Raw genomic sequence first — 14,314 nt, 5'->3', positions numbered from 1 at the left:
AACGAATGAAAAATTTTAATAACAGTATACTGAAGACCCATTCCTTGAGAGGGCGTGTAGGAGAAGACCCATTCCTAGAGGAGGCGTGGAAGTAAAAAGTTTGAGAGCCACTGGTATAGTCTCCCCCAAAGCCACATTTTCTGTCGCGCAAAAGTATACGCAATGGGAGCCTAAAGAATGAACGTACATATGAGAACATAATGGGGGACTAGATTTGGGGCTCATTCGTGAGTGATTTACGGTATATTTTAGAAATCTTGTGAAAATACTAAGTGCTCAATTGTTTAACTTTAGTAGAAATAGCATTGCTGTCCATATTATTTCTTCTAGCATAACTAATATTCTGCTATATTTCTACTCCTATTACTTGCATCACCCTAAAAATAAATAAATGATAAATAGATTAGATGTGACTTTACAGAATACGATTACCACTCCCTTTCTGCTGCATAAGAGACTATTGACTTTGCACACACAAAATAACAGGGAAAAATGTACCCACTGAATTCTGATCCTAAAAAGAACAGATACCAGAGAAAAAATCAAATTATTGTTATAAGTCATAGATGCAAGGGTACACTCACCCACCCACTCCCACAGTAACCTGAGCCCAAGACACAAGGGTGACTGCGAGTACTGGGGTACTGAGTTTAATTTCCCCCAGGTCTCCCCAGACTCAGGCAACAATCATCGGCCTACTCATACGAAGGAATAGCTTGATAATAATTGTTACTACTTCCTCTCTCCTACACAATCATATAAAATTCTTCATGTTTTCAATGACGAAAATAATAAGCAAGTGTTTACTTATATGTACTATATATGTATGTAAATAGATGCGTGTATACCTACTGAATAAAAAATCTAAATCAAACAACTACTAGAGCTACTACTACTACTACTATAATAATAATGATAATAATAATGATAATGATAATGATAATAATAATAATAATAATAATAATAATAATAATAATAATTATATGCCTAAACCTGAATTCATTAAGCACACTTTAAGTACAATTTCAATAACCTTAACCTTGAATCAAATTGACTGGCTTGCATGGAAAAAGTAATTCGATAAAGTGTTTATTATATTACTCAAATCACATATTCATGAGACAAAATGTTTCTAAATTTCCCATAAGACAAGAATTTTTTTTTCTCAGAATCTTGAAGTAACATTGTAAAAACATCATGTGGAAAATAGGAAAACATTACAACATTGGCTAAGTAAGAACAACACCATAGGCCAGTTTCACAACCCAACACAACAGGTAGGCCTAGTTAATCAACCTGTCCAACTCTGTGGCTTTGTTTGAAAGTGCCCTGACCAACTGACTCAAGTTTGTTAGGATTTCTATCAGGCACCAAAGACTATACAAATGCATCTAGTACAGTGTTAAGTGGTCATAGAGAGGCTAGCTAGCTATACAAGAAAAAATTTCTGTAGTCTGGTACATTATAGAAAACTACTTATAAGAAAAATCATAAGCACCCAACTTAAATGACTAAAGCCTTCAGTAATCTCTTTTACAGTATCAAGTTTGTTAGCCTTCCTAGAAAACATCAAATACTGTGTAAGAAATCCCTGCACTCTTTGGTGGTCAGAAGAAAACCAGCAAACTTATAGGCATCATCTGGTTTTGGTGCTCACAAAGGTACAATCACGAAAAAGAAATATCGAGCACCTGTGTGTTGATTGAGTAGAATTTGAGCAAAATCTATAAACATGGAGTTGTGTTGGTTATGTGGGTACCAATGGCTAGATCCTATTCAATCAACTCACAGGTGTTCGATACTTTTTTTGCTGAATGTACCTGGGTAGTAGTACTGGACTGTGGAACTGGCCTATGCTTCAGAATTTCTCAGACAACAGGAACCTCAAAAAAATTATAAAAACATCATGTAGAAAAAATGAAACTCTACAACTCTAAGTAAAGTACTGCATGAAAGAACTGGAATGCATTGCCTAAAGAAGAAGGCCTGTTCATCGACTTGAAACTAGGTAAATAGGTTTGGATTCTTCATAAAAAAAGATGATAGGGAAAATGGTACCTTTGCTGTTCATTAGTAAATTAACATTAATCATGGCCATCTGTCCTTTAATAAAAATATGTAGGGTATGTTCATAAATTTGTATGCACCATTCCAACTAGTAAACAAAAAGAGAAGATTAAACAAAACTATAAAACTGAAGTAATCAAAATAAAGCTTGACAGTATAGTAAATGCTGAATTTGACATATCACTTCAGCCACCCATGACTCACGTGAATATAAGCAAAATGTGTTAACTAAGAAATCATTTAGATTCTCTACACTGAGTTCTTCTACAAATGTGTCACAACTCTGGTAAGACAAAGCTAATTTTCCCTGCCAGTAGCTGAGATGGTGCACAAACTAGTGAACACACCCCACTGGCACTCATTCTCGGTGAAGCAGCAATGACTGTGATGAGGGTAAGGTAGCAGTCCAGCCAGCATCCAGATGTCACCGGCTTTGTAATTAATTTTTACCTAAATCATTTACTTTGGGACACACACACACACACACACACACACACACATACCACAGTAGCAGAAGAAGCAAGCAAGCCTAGGTATGAGAGAGCTGTTTAGGCAAAACTATTAAACTCTTATGAATAAATAAACTAACTCTTCAAGTCACCTATGAGAATAATAAAAAGTCTAAGTATCAATACTGCTACCAATCACTTGGTGAACTGTATATACAACCTTTGGAATAATGTAAAGTTGAGGAGCACTGGTTTATATCAATGGTTTAAACAAGCATTAAAGAAATACTGCAGAAGAAAATTTAAGGATACCTTAAAGTGTTCTGTTACTAAAACCTCCAGAAATAAAACCTTATCCTCTGGTGCGTGAAGGAAAGCAGAGAAGGGCAGGAAAATGAAAGCAAAGGAAAAGGAAGTGATAGAAGACAGGAAGTGCTGGTGATTCCTGGACCAAAGATCAGTGTTCAAAAGCACATTCACATTTCCCTTGTAGTTGGAATGACCTAGATTAATTGTATCAATGTATCTCTTGATGGGGGTCATATTTTCTGGCTCTTTGAATGCTGCATATAACAACTCCATACCTCATTATTTCCTACCACCACAGAATGGTATAAATAACCTCAGCACCTTACCAAACTAATTCTTTCTAACCTTTCTCCATATGTAGCGTGATGGCTGCTTGATGAATATTATATAATGTTGCTCTTCTGACAAATTTGGTTTAACCCTTTCAACCCAGAAACTTCCTGTGTGTCGTGCCTTACTAGGACACAGAAAGAACGTTATGGTTTGTCAAGGAATACTGAGATGTTTCGTAATGACTTTGTATTCCAGCATAGCATAATATTATGTAATGAAGCTGGAGGAGATAAACCCCTCAAAAACTAATTCACACTCAATATTGTTATAATTTTGCCTAAACAAAATATTCCTCTAATCAAAAAGAGCAAAATTATGTAAATGTTGAAAATTTTATAACATAGTATTACTTAGATAAATGCATAAAAGATAGTGCAGGATTATATAAATTATGTAACTGTCATAATAATTTTGGTCCAAACACTTGAAAATAGTGCATTATATAAATTTCAAATAATTCATACTGTGCTACAACAAGACTTTCTACGGCTTACCGAGAGAATATGAAATACTAGAATGGATTGCAGCCTCACAAGTTCCTCCTGGCAGCAGGATACAAAGCTGGAGGGAAAAAGGATCCTAAAAACTATGATGCATGGTAGAAAAAAGAGTAATTGATGAAAAATAGTTGTGATGTGTTAATGATAGAAAAAAAATGAACTTGAAGGAAGCAACACAGACAGAAGCACTTATCCTAACATAGGCAAACAGTTTGTGCACTAAATCACCTTCAATATTTCTTTGTTTGACAACTTTGCTTAGAAAACAAATATTTTAGGAGACACTTACTATATAGATCCTGATATGAATGATGGCTGAAAAAGATGTAATCATTATCCTCACTGACTTTGCACAACATATTGCTGGATGATCAGAAAAAAAAGATGTGTAGGTTAAATAAAGCATTCAGCCATGACACCTTACATTCTTCACATTCTCTCATAACAAACAAGTAAGGTCAAAGTGTTCAAAACCTTTCTTCCTAAGCCATCCTTGGTACCTTGAGGTGGAAGACTGGCCACGATCCATAGAGTGAAGGCATCAACTGTGTCATCACAAACCCCCCGTAGACTGTGACAATAATAAGTTACTACCATGTAGCGGGGACAGCATCCCAAAGATTTGTGTAGCAGGGAGAGCATGGCAAAGACTTGGTCTCTTCTCATGCTGACAGAAGTATTTACATTGCCCTACATACAGTGGTGTAGCTGAGGGGGAGGTGTCATGGGGCTGTCTTATCATACCACAGGGCCAGCATTGGAGGAGGCACCTAGATGGATCGCAGGACATATATTCCTTTAATGAAACAAAAAATTATGGGAGGGCTGGAAGATTCCCTGATGCTGGAGGGGTCCCTTATAGAGCTAAGCCTCTGTGGGCCCCCAAGCCTCCAGCTACACCCCTGCCACAATGGCTCATAACCTCCCATGGCCGAGAGACATACAAACTTTCACAAAGGTTGTATACTCTGTACTAATCATGGAGAAAGCAGGATAAGAAGCAGATAGTCTGAGCCTCATATTCCAACAGAAGAGGTCTGTGGGTGGAGGGGAGGGAAGAACAACAGGCCTCAGGGACAACAGTGTGTCTGTAATACATGACTAACTTCAACACCCTCACTGAGCAGAGTCAGTGGGGGCTGGGGAGGCTGGAAGGGAGGAAGGAAGGGAGGGAGGGAGGGAGGGCAAAGTACACATGTAGGATCTGTTCACCAATTCGTACATGCCGTTCCCATCAGTACTCACATCGGGAAAATATATTACTTTGGAAAATCAAGCTGAGGTGTAAAAACTAAAGGTTGACAGTCAGACTTTGTAAATGTATTTCAACACATTAATTTTTCTGCCTCAACTCAATTTCACAGAGAACTTGTTTTTTCCCTTAAGAGATTTATTCTCTGTAGATTTTCTCCTGTTTTTATCCCCCACCTCTATTTTCTGGGGTGTCTTTTTCAATTAATGTTCTATAGGGAAAAGAAAAAATAGCACTGAATCAAAAGTTGCTAAACAAACACTATTTTCAACAACAATATTCTCGTTTTAGTTTCCAGGAGCAATAAACTTTTCCCAATATAAGTACTGAAGCAATTGCACACTAAGTCAGTCCAGAAGCCTGCCTTTTCTCTAACTATAGTATCATTAACTCCTAACTCCAAGCCCCTGTCACTCAACGAATCAGTTCCTGTTCCCATGAAAGAGGGGGCAGGGCTCATGGGCCAACTTAAGTGTACAGCAACTATAAGAACATAAGAAGAAGTTTTAGTGGAACGACACATACCAGCGGGTGGACACACTTCATCATTACCACACTCACGATCAACAAGTCACCACCAACAAGTACATACAAGTCACCCTAGCACTGCCTTCCTTATGAGGAGCCACCAGGCATGAGTTTCTCCAGGGCCACCTGCACCCCCTTCTCCTGGTACTCCTCCCGGGATATCCAGAAGTTGTCGCGGTCCTTCATCACGTCTGCCAGCACCGCTCCTCCGATGAACACCATGTCCTTCCGCCGCGGAGGGTCCTCAATGCGTATCTTGAGCTTAGATAACCTCTCCACATCTCCCTGAGGTGGAATAGAGGTACACACAAGGGTTAATATTTATCTCGTTATTTCTTACAGTTTAGAAAGAAAAAAATAGGAAATAGAAAAAAAGCATAACTCTGCTCACCATAAAACAAATGTCAAACTGAGTCATAAAAGCATAACACTCTGCTCGCTAAACAAATATAAATGTCAGTAGTAATCAATTCAGACTATAATGAATAATATACCCTATGTCTGTCTTTGCTTCTTTTGGTACTATGCCTTTGTGTATTTAAAGTGATAACCAAATAAAAAATAAAAGTTTGAATAACCTTTCCATGTCTCCCTGAGGTGGAGGAGATGCACGGTAGTTCATAGCTATGTAATTTTTTTACAGTAAAGATAAAATGGGGAAAAAACCATGCAGCTAAAAAAAATATAATAATAAATAAATAAATAAATAAATAAATAAAAAAAGAGATCAAATAGAGTAATTAATTCAGACAGTTAACAATGATATACTCTCTTTGCTTCTTTTGGTAATATCCCTGCACAGGAAATTCAAGCTATTATACTTTTTGTTTCTACCTTTTTTGCAACACTATTCTGCATATATAGGATAGTTGTGTTTGCTCTTCCTTCAAATGCAGTTCTTCTATATGTTTCATATATTTGCAAAGAAAAAAAGTATACGGTGAAAAAATACATGCACAAATAACTTATGGGGGAAGATATCAACAGTAAATCCCACATTCACTCTTCATTATGTACATCAAGCCAAAGAAGAAGGCAAAGAAAAAATGATATGTGAGTGAAGATGTAAAATAACTTAGAAACAGGACTGGAACAAAATATAACTGCTGAACATTTTTTTTTAGTAATGGAAGCAGCTCAAGGGCAAAAATACATAAAAACAAAAATGCCCACAACCGCTGCTCCTACAAAAGAAAGTAGAGACGAGTGGCCAACAGGATCTTCACTAAACTCCTTGTGTAATGCTTGCTGGGCCTTACCTTGAGCACCCTCTCTAGGTGGAGCTGCTTCAACTCCCTCTCCAGGCGCGAGGGCAGCCCAGGGTACATGGTGGAGCCGCCCGAGAGCACGATGTGTTTGTACAGCTCCGGCCGGATGTCAATGTCACAGCGCTGGATGGTGTCGAAGAGCAGCTCGGCGATGCCCTGGCCCTCCACGTTGATTAGGTGAGGCTGGAACAGTGCCTCAGGGGCCTCAAACCTCTCTCCACCCACCTGGAAAGCACACACAAGGCTGGATGGTGCCCTCAGGTATCATGTGGTGGTCTAGTGGGTCAGAGTAACCATTAAGCCGTGGAAGTGTAGAGCCATCAAGTGCATCAGGAAAGGCATTTCATCTTATACCCCAAGCCACACACCTCATACACCCCCAACCCCCCAAAAAACAACACCCTATATGAATTTAAGTAAAAAGGTAAAAAGGTAAAAAGCTGAGATAAATCAAGAATTCACCTTAGTGTATAACCTCTGTATAAATGCTTACTGTATTCTAGGACTGTCTTGAAAAATTTCTCAAGAAAAAATCCTGTGCTTTTCAAGGTTTAGATTAACAATAAGCAACAGGCCATGATATTATCATCTTTCTGCTTTTCATAATTCACAAAAATTCACTACATAATACTAATTGTTCTTTGACATTGGCTACCTATGTGTGGCCATAATAACTCACCCAGACTGAAGTCATATAAAGAAAAAAAGCCAAAGGGACTAATAACATAACCTTCATATATAGTACACTCATTCAACAGTTATATATAAATCTAGCACTAAAAGTCATAACATAATAACCTTAACATAAATAGTACACTTATTAAACAGGTATATGAGGAAATATACCATTAAGGGCCATAACATATCCTTAATAGGAATAATAATAATGATAATAATGATAATAATAACAATAATAATAATAATAATAATCAGTACCATTGTAAAGGAAGTGAAGACAAAACCTGATAAACAGCCTTACCAACACACACTAACCTTAGTAATTCACCACTCAGAGAATCATTATAACCATCATCATCTTTTTCCTCAAACTTAGCAATGTATCAAATAGCCGACAGGAGCATTAACAGTAACTTCAATAACACTACATACACTCATCATCGCCCTCACTGGCCACTAACCTTAATAACCCGGCCACTAACCTTAATAACCCGTCCATCAGGCAGTTGGTAGTTCTCGACAAGGACGGTTGTCTCGGTGGACAACTTCTGCTCCTGCTCGATGTTGTAGCCCACGTAACACAGCTTCTCCTTCATCATGCGCACAGTCTCAAAGTCTGCCGAGTGGTTGAATGCGTAGCCCCTCAGTAGCAGCAGCTTGATCATATACACGGTGATGTCCCTGCCAGCAATGTCCAGCCTCCTGTGGGCGTAGAGTTGACAAGAGGTGTGAGGTGAGAAGGCTCTGCTATAGAACACACACAGGTCTGCTACTTAGAGCCACCCATGTTCTAAAGATTCTTCCAGTGACTCTGATAAAAACAATCCTCAACTTATGGTAAAGCTTCAAGGACCAGGGGAAATAAGACTTCGGCTGTGACCAACACATTAGGGGGAAGTTGACGGAGATGTAGTAGGTAGACAGATAGACTGAAGCTGTCTTGTCTTACTATAACATGCTACCTCACTTAAAAATATCACTTCATTTATGAAACATATACACATTACCTCTCAAAGTCCCTATTATTTTCTGCTATACATACTTCTGCCAGTTATGCTCCCCCTCCCCCTCCCACTGCCACACACCTGATCTGCGGCAGCGTGAAGCCCTCGTACACGGGGCAGATGTGTGTCACGCCGTCACCGGAGTCCACCACCACACCGGACTGGAGGCCCTGTGCGTATAGGGTCAGCACCGCCTGGATGGCCACGAAGGCACCAGCAAACCCGTACTTCTCAAACATCATCTGTGGGGACGTTGTTTTGTTAGTGTGAATGCCTCTTGTATACCTCTCACCATTCCTTTCCACAAACACCCCATCACTCCTTTTATCCTGGACTTGCGCCTCTCTCTTACCCCCCATTTCTTTTTTATCTTCCTTCCAAACGAGCTGTTATATTCCCCATAAGGAAAAACATATCCAGAGAATGAGTATTAATAAAGCCACCATAATAAAGCCACCAGGAAGGACCAGTCACCAGCACTGGACAAGTGGTTACCTCAAGCATCCTCTCCCTGTTCTTGATGGGATTCATGGGCGGTTCAGTCAGCATAATCTTGCACTCGTGGGGGTCCAGGTTCATCTTCTCCGGGCCGAAGGTGTAGTCCCAGACATGGCACATGTCGTCCCAGTTCTTGACGATGCCGTTCTCCATGGGGTACGTCACCTCCAGCATTGACCGCAGCTTGCTGGCCTCATCTCCAACCATTAGGTCCTGTTATTAAAGTGGTGTGCTAAGATTTGTTATTTGCTTATAAGAAATCTAAGCACTGAGAAATATAAGAAAGGCTAAGGTTTAACAGTCATATTACAAGCTCTCCTTTCCTTGGCCATTCCCTCGACGTCAGTTCCAGAATTAGCACACTATACCCAGCTCCCTACAAGCTTCTGTGAACCACTGTTATGGGCTAATGGCTAAATCCAACACATAAACTGTTACTCTATGAATGGTACAAACAGGCCAAGAAAAAAAGTAGCTGAAAGTGAAGTATCAGGATTTCAAAAAAGGTAGAAAAGAGTTTAGAAGATGCCACTGGTTTTGCACTGGTAATAACTGACTCTTCCTGAGGAGAGCTTGGAATACAACCATAACAGTGTATAATAAGAGATCAAAAGGTGCATTTGTATCTTGCATTTCCATTCAAAGTATGAGGAGGGTTAAATGTAAACTAGCTACTTAATCACGTCCATTGAAATACTGAGCGAAAGTTGTCTGTATGAGTGACAAACTGACACAACAATGACACAATAAGACACATATAGAGGCCTAAGACATGCAAATGCAGTGTTCCACACCAGAGAAAACATTGTAAGTCACTGATTAAATAATATAACCAAGAAAAAAATAACACTGAGTTGTAACCTTCAACGTGCATGTAGAAAATTAATTACAAAACATAAAAAAAAACACTGCGTCATCTTTTAAAATATGATCCCTGATGAACATTTGAAGCAATTACGTACTTACATTGTCCCATTTGAAGACAAAGATGTGAGATAAATATTTGTCTGGGGTGAAAATTAATATGAAACAAATCTAGTCATAATCAAACAGAAGATACAACAATCACACAAAGTCTCTCTCTCTCTCTCTCTCTCTCTCTCTCTCTCTCTCACCACTACTTACAGGGAAGTGAGCCCACTCCTTCCAGTGCAAGCAAAGGGTGTACAAAGCAACATATTAATCACACGAAGAACACACAAACATAAAACACTCCAGATCTCGGACTGCTCGACTTAGTAACAATCAAGAGCACACAGAAACACTGACTGAATCTATTAAAAAAGGTTATTTTGTTGGTGGAGTTCAGGTAGACTGATCGTTGTACAAACCACATACTTAAAGACAATTGGCGAGTACATATACACACTCAGGAATTAAAATGAATATGGTGGTATAGAATGTAAGACTTTGATAATGAAGGCTTGATTGTAATGAGTTATCATCTACATATATAGTAATTTTAGATTAGTTATGTTGTGTTCTCTTCTTTTATATTATTATTGCTCTAATGACATATACAAGCCAATCCATGCTGAGCTGATGTGTTGACTTACTAATGGCATATTTGGGAATGATTAACCTCATCACAGGCTGCACATCAGCACACACAGGCTATATGCACTAGCGTCGTAGGCTGAGTCGGCGCTGCATCGTACGTCACACACGACGACACAGTCATTTTGACACTTTTCATTGACTTTTTCATTTTTCACACTATTCATTATTTATTGCAGTATTATGCGGCGACTGACATAATGACTCAATTCTCGCAATCTCTCAATTCAAAATAAAAAAATATAAAAAATAAAAAATAAATAATAAAAAAAAATTTCAGATAAGAATTATATATATTTTCATTGAGATGAAAGAAGAGAAGTCATCATAGCCTACAACAAGACATGTAGGCTAATATTACCAAATTTTTTTTTTCTCATATATATTGCACTGCAGGTACTTACTACTTAATTAACTTTTTGAGTTGAGCTAACTTCTCTTGCTCTAAATCAATAAATCAAATCATCAACCAAACCAAAGTGTGCAAAAAAAAAAAAATATGACTGAAACTTAAATTTATTTTTTTTTTTTTTTTTCTTATAATAAAAAAAAAAATTTTTTGAAAAGTGCCGACGCTGGGGGGGGGTCACGGGTGGGAAATGTTCCGACGCCATGGGGGTTAACTGGTTTATTGTGCTGTTAGCCTATAGTTTACTGTGTACACTATCATAAATTTCTTATGTCAAAGGAAACTATATTAAGTTGTCTAACTAGCAGAAAATTTGGGAATGACGAACATGTTTATAATGCTGTTAGCTTATGTTTTACTGTATTATGAATGTCTTGTACTGAGCAGTGACAAGGAGAACTCTACAATAATACGGTCCTTCACTAACATAGTACTTAGGAATGGAAAGCAGGTTTTTATTTTATCAGAACCTATTATACTGTGTATGGTAATTTAAAAGTAACATTAGCAGAGAGTGGGAGTTGTTATACTATGTTCTGTAGGGAAAATAGCTGCTTGACGTCAAAACCACTAAGCAGCAACGACACTAAGATACATGTAGTAGTAGCAGTAGTAGTAGTAGTAGTGGTAGTAGTAATGGTGGTAGTAGTGGAGTATGTTTGCCAAATTCTAGGGTGTGTATAAAATAGCAAACATACCCTAATAATAGTAATGGTAGTAGACTATTAATAATAATCCAAAGTATAAAACTCGACAGGGCAAGGCAGGTAAATAACAAATCACTCTTGGAAACGGAAGTAATACAACCTGAACCATTGCTCTCAAAAGTGCTTACACCTATAAACCCCTGCAACAAATAAAGAAAATAAACCTGTAATGTCATCACAGCGGAGCGACTGAAAAGAAATTGCAAAACCATAAAATAAAGCAGCAAAGAATTGGAAAAATACACACATTTCTTGATCATAATATGGCTTTCTTGAACTTACACACACATACAAAAAAAAGAAAAAAAAAAATGTCACCTCTATTCTAATGTGAAGTTGCTTATGTCGAGGCAAATAATTATGAGTTCACACGATATTTTAAAAGGCACTTGAAAATAATGGGAGTGCTCAGTTTTATGAATACAATGCAGCAGCAGATAGTTGGTAAATGAGTTATACAAGAATTGATGGTTTGCCAGACTCCTTGAGGAATGTACAAAGTGATGGATTAACCGTGCTGATCAAGGTGCATTGGGCTCCGCAGCAACGTACCTTCACTTCGATGTCGCCGATCTTGTTGGTGGCTCGGATGATTGGCCGCCCAACCATCGAAGGGAAGATGTGAGCTGGGAAGTTGCAGCCGGCATACCCCACCTTGACGAACTGAAAGGGAAGCAGCGGAAAATGATTAGTAAATGTGTCGTAGCACCTTGAAGATTGTCGCCCCTATGAAGGGTAAATGTGTTGTAAATATAAGGAAATGTGATGTTAATGTAGGGAAATGTGACAAAATGCAATAATAGCCTTCTGGTAGTGAAAAGTAAGCCAGGGAGAGAAGCGGTGTGCTCACGGCAAATGATTAGAAGTACCAGCATGAACCGTATCATATATGTACTTATCATAAACAATTAAATTAGCCAAACCTAACCTAACTAAATCTAACAATCACACCTGACCTGTGCTTGGCTGCCAAAATGAAATAAACAAATAAATCCCTCAATATTCTCCCCCATACACACACACACACACACACACACACTCACACACGCCATATTAGAAGTTAATCTCACAAACAAGTGATGTGCAACAGAAAGAAATACAGTGGTGTGTGGTTGGCGGCTGCCACTGGTGTTGTCTCTGAGGGAAGGAGGAGGGAAATTGATGATGGCCGTGGGGAGTAGTATTCATTTAATTTTTTATCCATAAATTTATTTACCCAATTTTGAAATTTGATCAAAGTAACAGGTTTTTGGACATGAGTAGATGCAGCACTACACACTAAGCCAAAATTTTGGCGAAAAATGTAAGTAATCAGTATGTGGATACACACAGATCTCCTGAGTAATATTCCAGTGTGTTATTTGTGCATGAGGTACTTCACATAGCACAAAGTTATCCTTTACAGCACGACGGGCGGACTTGAGGACGTAAAGGAAGCTCAGATAACATCATAACAGGCAATCGGCCACAGTGTCATTATCAAATTAATCTAGTACAATACAAATTCCTCCCCTATGGCCCATTGCAGTACACAAACACCATCTAGATAACATTCAAGTGAAAGAAAGAGTGAAAAAGGAAGTTCAAGTAACGTTAAAACAGGCAATCGCCAGCAGAAACTTCACCTCCCACACCCCTCGACCCAGACCACTCCCTCTTCCACGCCCTCCCCACGCCTCCCGCGCCGCCCCCGGGGCCTGCAGATGCTCACCCCTGTCCCATTATCACAGACGACGATTTTCCGGCCCTTGCTGTCCATGGCGAGGCAGGTGTGGGCAGGTGTGGCACAGGACTATCAGATGCTCCTCCCCTCCCAGGCCGCCTCTTCCTCTTACTCTCCCTCCCCCGCGCCGGGACAATCTCGCTCTCGGGACGCTAAGACACACAAAATTAAGCCAAATACACTTAATTAGCTGTACAAAGTCAGTATTGTGAGGGTTATTAAGATGACTAGATTCGCCTTCCTAATGTGAATGCTGTGAAATTAGGAAACTGTCAATAGATATGGCATGATCTTCCTCTTTTCACCTATATCTCCTTCTGGATGTTGACACAGAAAATACAGCCAAATGCACTTAATGGCTATATAAAACGATAAATTTGAGGGTAAGTGAGACGATTAAAACGAATTCCTACATATGGATACCGCTAAATAAGGGACATGTCAGATTAATTGCCACAGGATTTCCAGGAGGCACTGTTGACATTTCTCAGTTTATATTGTATTTATGTAAAAAGACTAATCCATTAATCTCAAATCCCTCGTTTTACGTTTCCACGATGTATGTTTGCTTATATATACTGTGTCTTCATATATCAAAAGCTGTCCTGCCCTAGCCCCATGCACCCTCGATCTCTTAATTATTTCCCTCTCATTGTGTGTTTATGGGTGATAACAAAACCATTTATCTTCAGCTATGCGTTTAATATCATGGTTGGTGAGCTTGACGATGTTTTGTAGACGCCTGAAACTAGAAACTAAAGGTTCTGTCAAAAGTATGTCATCCATCTTCTCATGTCCCGCGGTACAGATTTTACCCGGCCGGCTCATGGTTTTGGGGTTATAATGTGGGATTTGCATTAACGTCTTTATGATGCAGCATATTCGTGCAGCATAAGCAGTATTGCGAGCATGATGGGGTGATTGGCACACTTGTTGGGGTGATAGAAAGGGAAGGACACGCCTCTACACTTCCGCTGATAAGCCAGGCATGAGTCAGCGTCATATCTCTGTGTTCAATGACTTCTAAAGCTT

General features: G+C 39.0%; 1 protein-coding gene across 1 annotated transcript; it reads right to left on the bottom strand.

The window, feature by feature from the left end:
• Nucleotides 1-1,076: 1,076 nt before the first annotated feature.
• Nucleotides 1,077-13,430, bottom strand: LOC127002056 (actin-related protein 2-like). The gene is made up of 7 exons (XM_050867426.1): nucleotides 13,271-13,430; nucleotides 12,112-12,222; nucleotides 8,884-9,099; nucleotides 8,470-8,630; nucleotides 7,867-8,086; nucleotides 6,698-6,931; nucleotides 1,077-5,723 (listed from the first exon to the last, which is right to left on the bottom strand). The coding sequence occupies exons 1-7, from the start codon at nucleotides 13,316-13,318 to the stop codon at nucleotides 5,526-5,528; spliced, it is 1,188 nt and encodes a 395-aa protein (XP_050723383.1). The 5' UTR covers nucleotides 13,319-13,430; the 3' UTR covers nucleotides 1,077-5,525.
• Between the last annotated feature and the right edge of the window lie 884 nt (nucleotides 13,431-14,314).

Source organism: Eriocheir sinensis, chromosome 22 (assembly GCF_024679095.1).
Source record: "Eriocheir sinensis breed Jianghai 21 chromosome 22, ASM2467909v1, whole genome shotgun sequence".
Taxonomy (NCBI): Eukaryota; Metazoa; Arthropoda; class Malacostraca; order Decapoda; family Varunidae; genus Eriocheir; species Eriocheir sinensis.
Note: the sequence above shows the minus strand (reverse complement) of the source record. Positions and strands in the feature narration are given on the sequence as shown.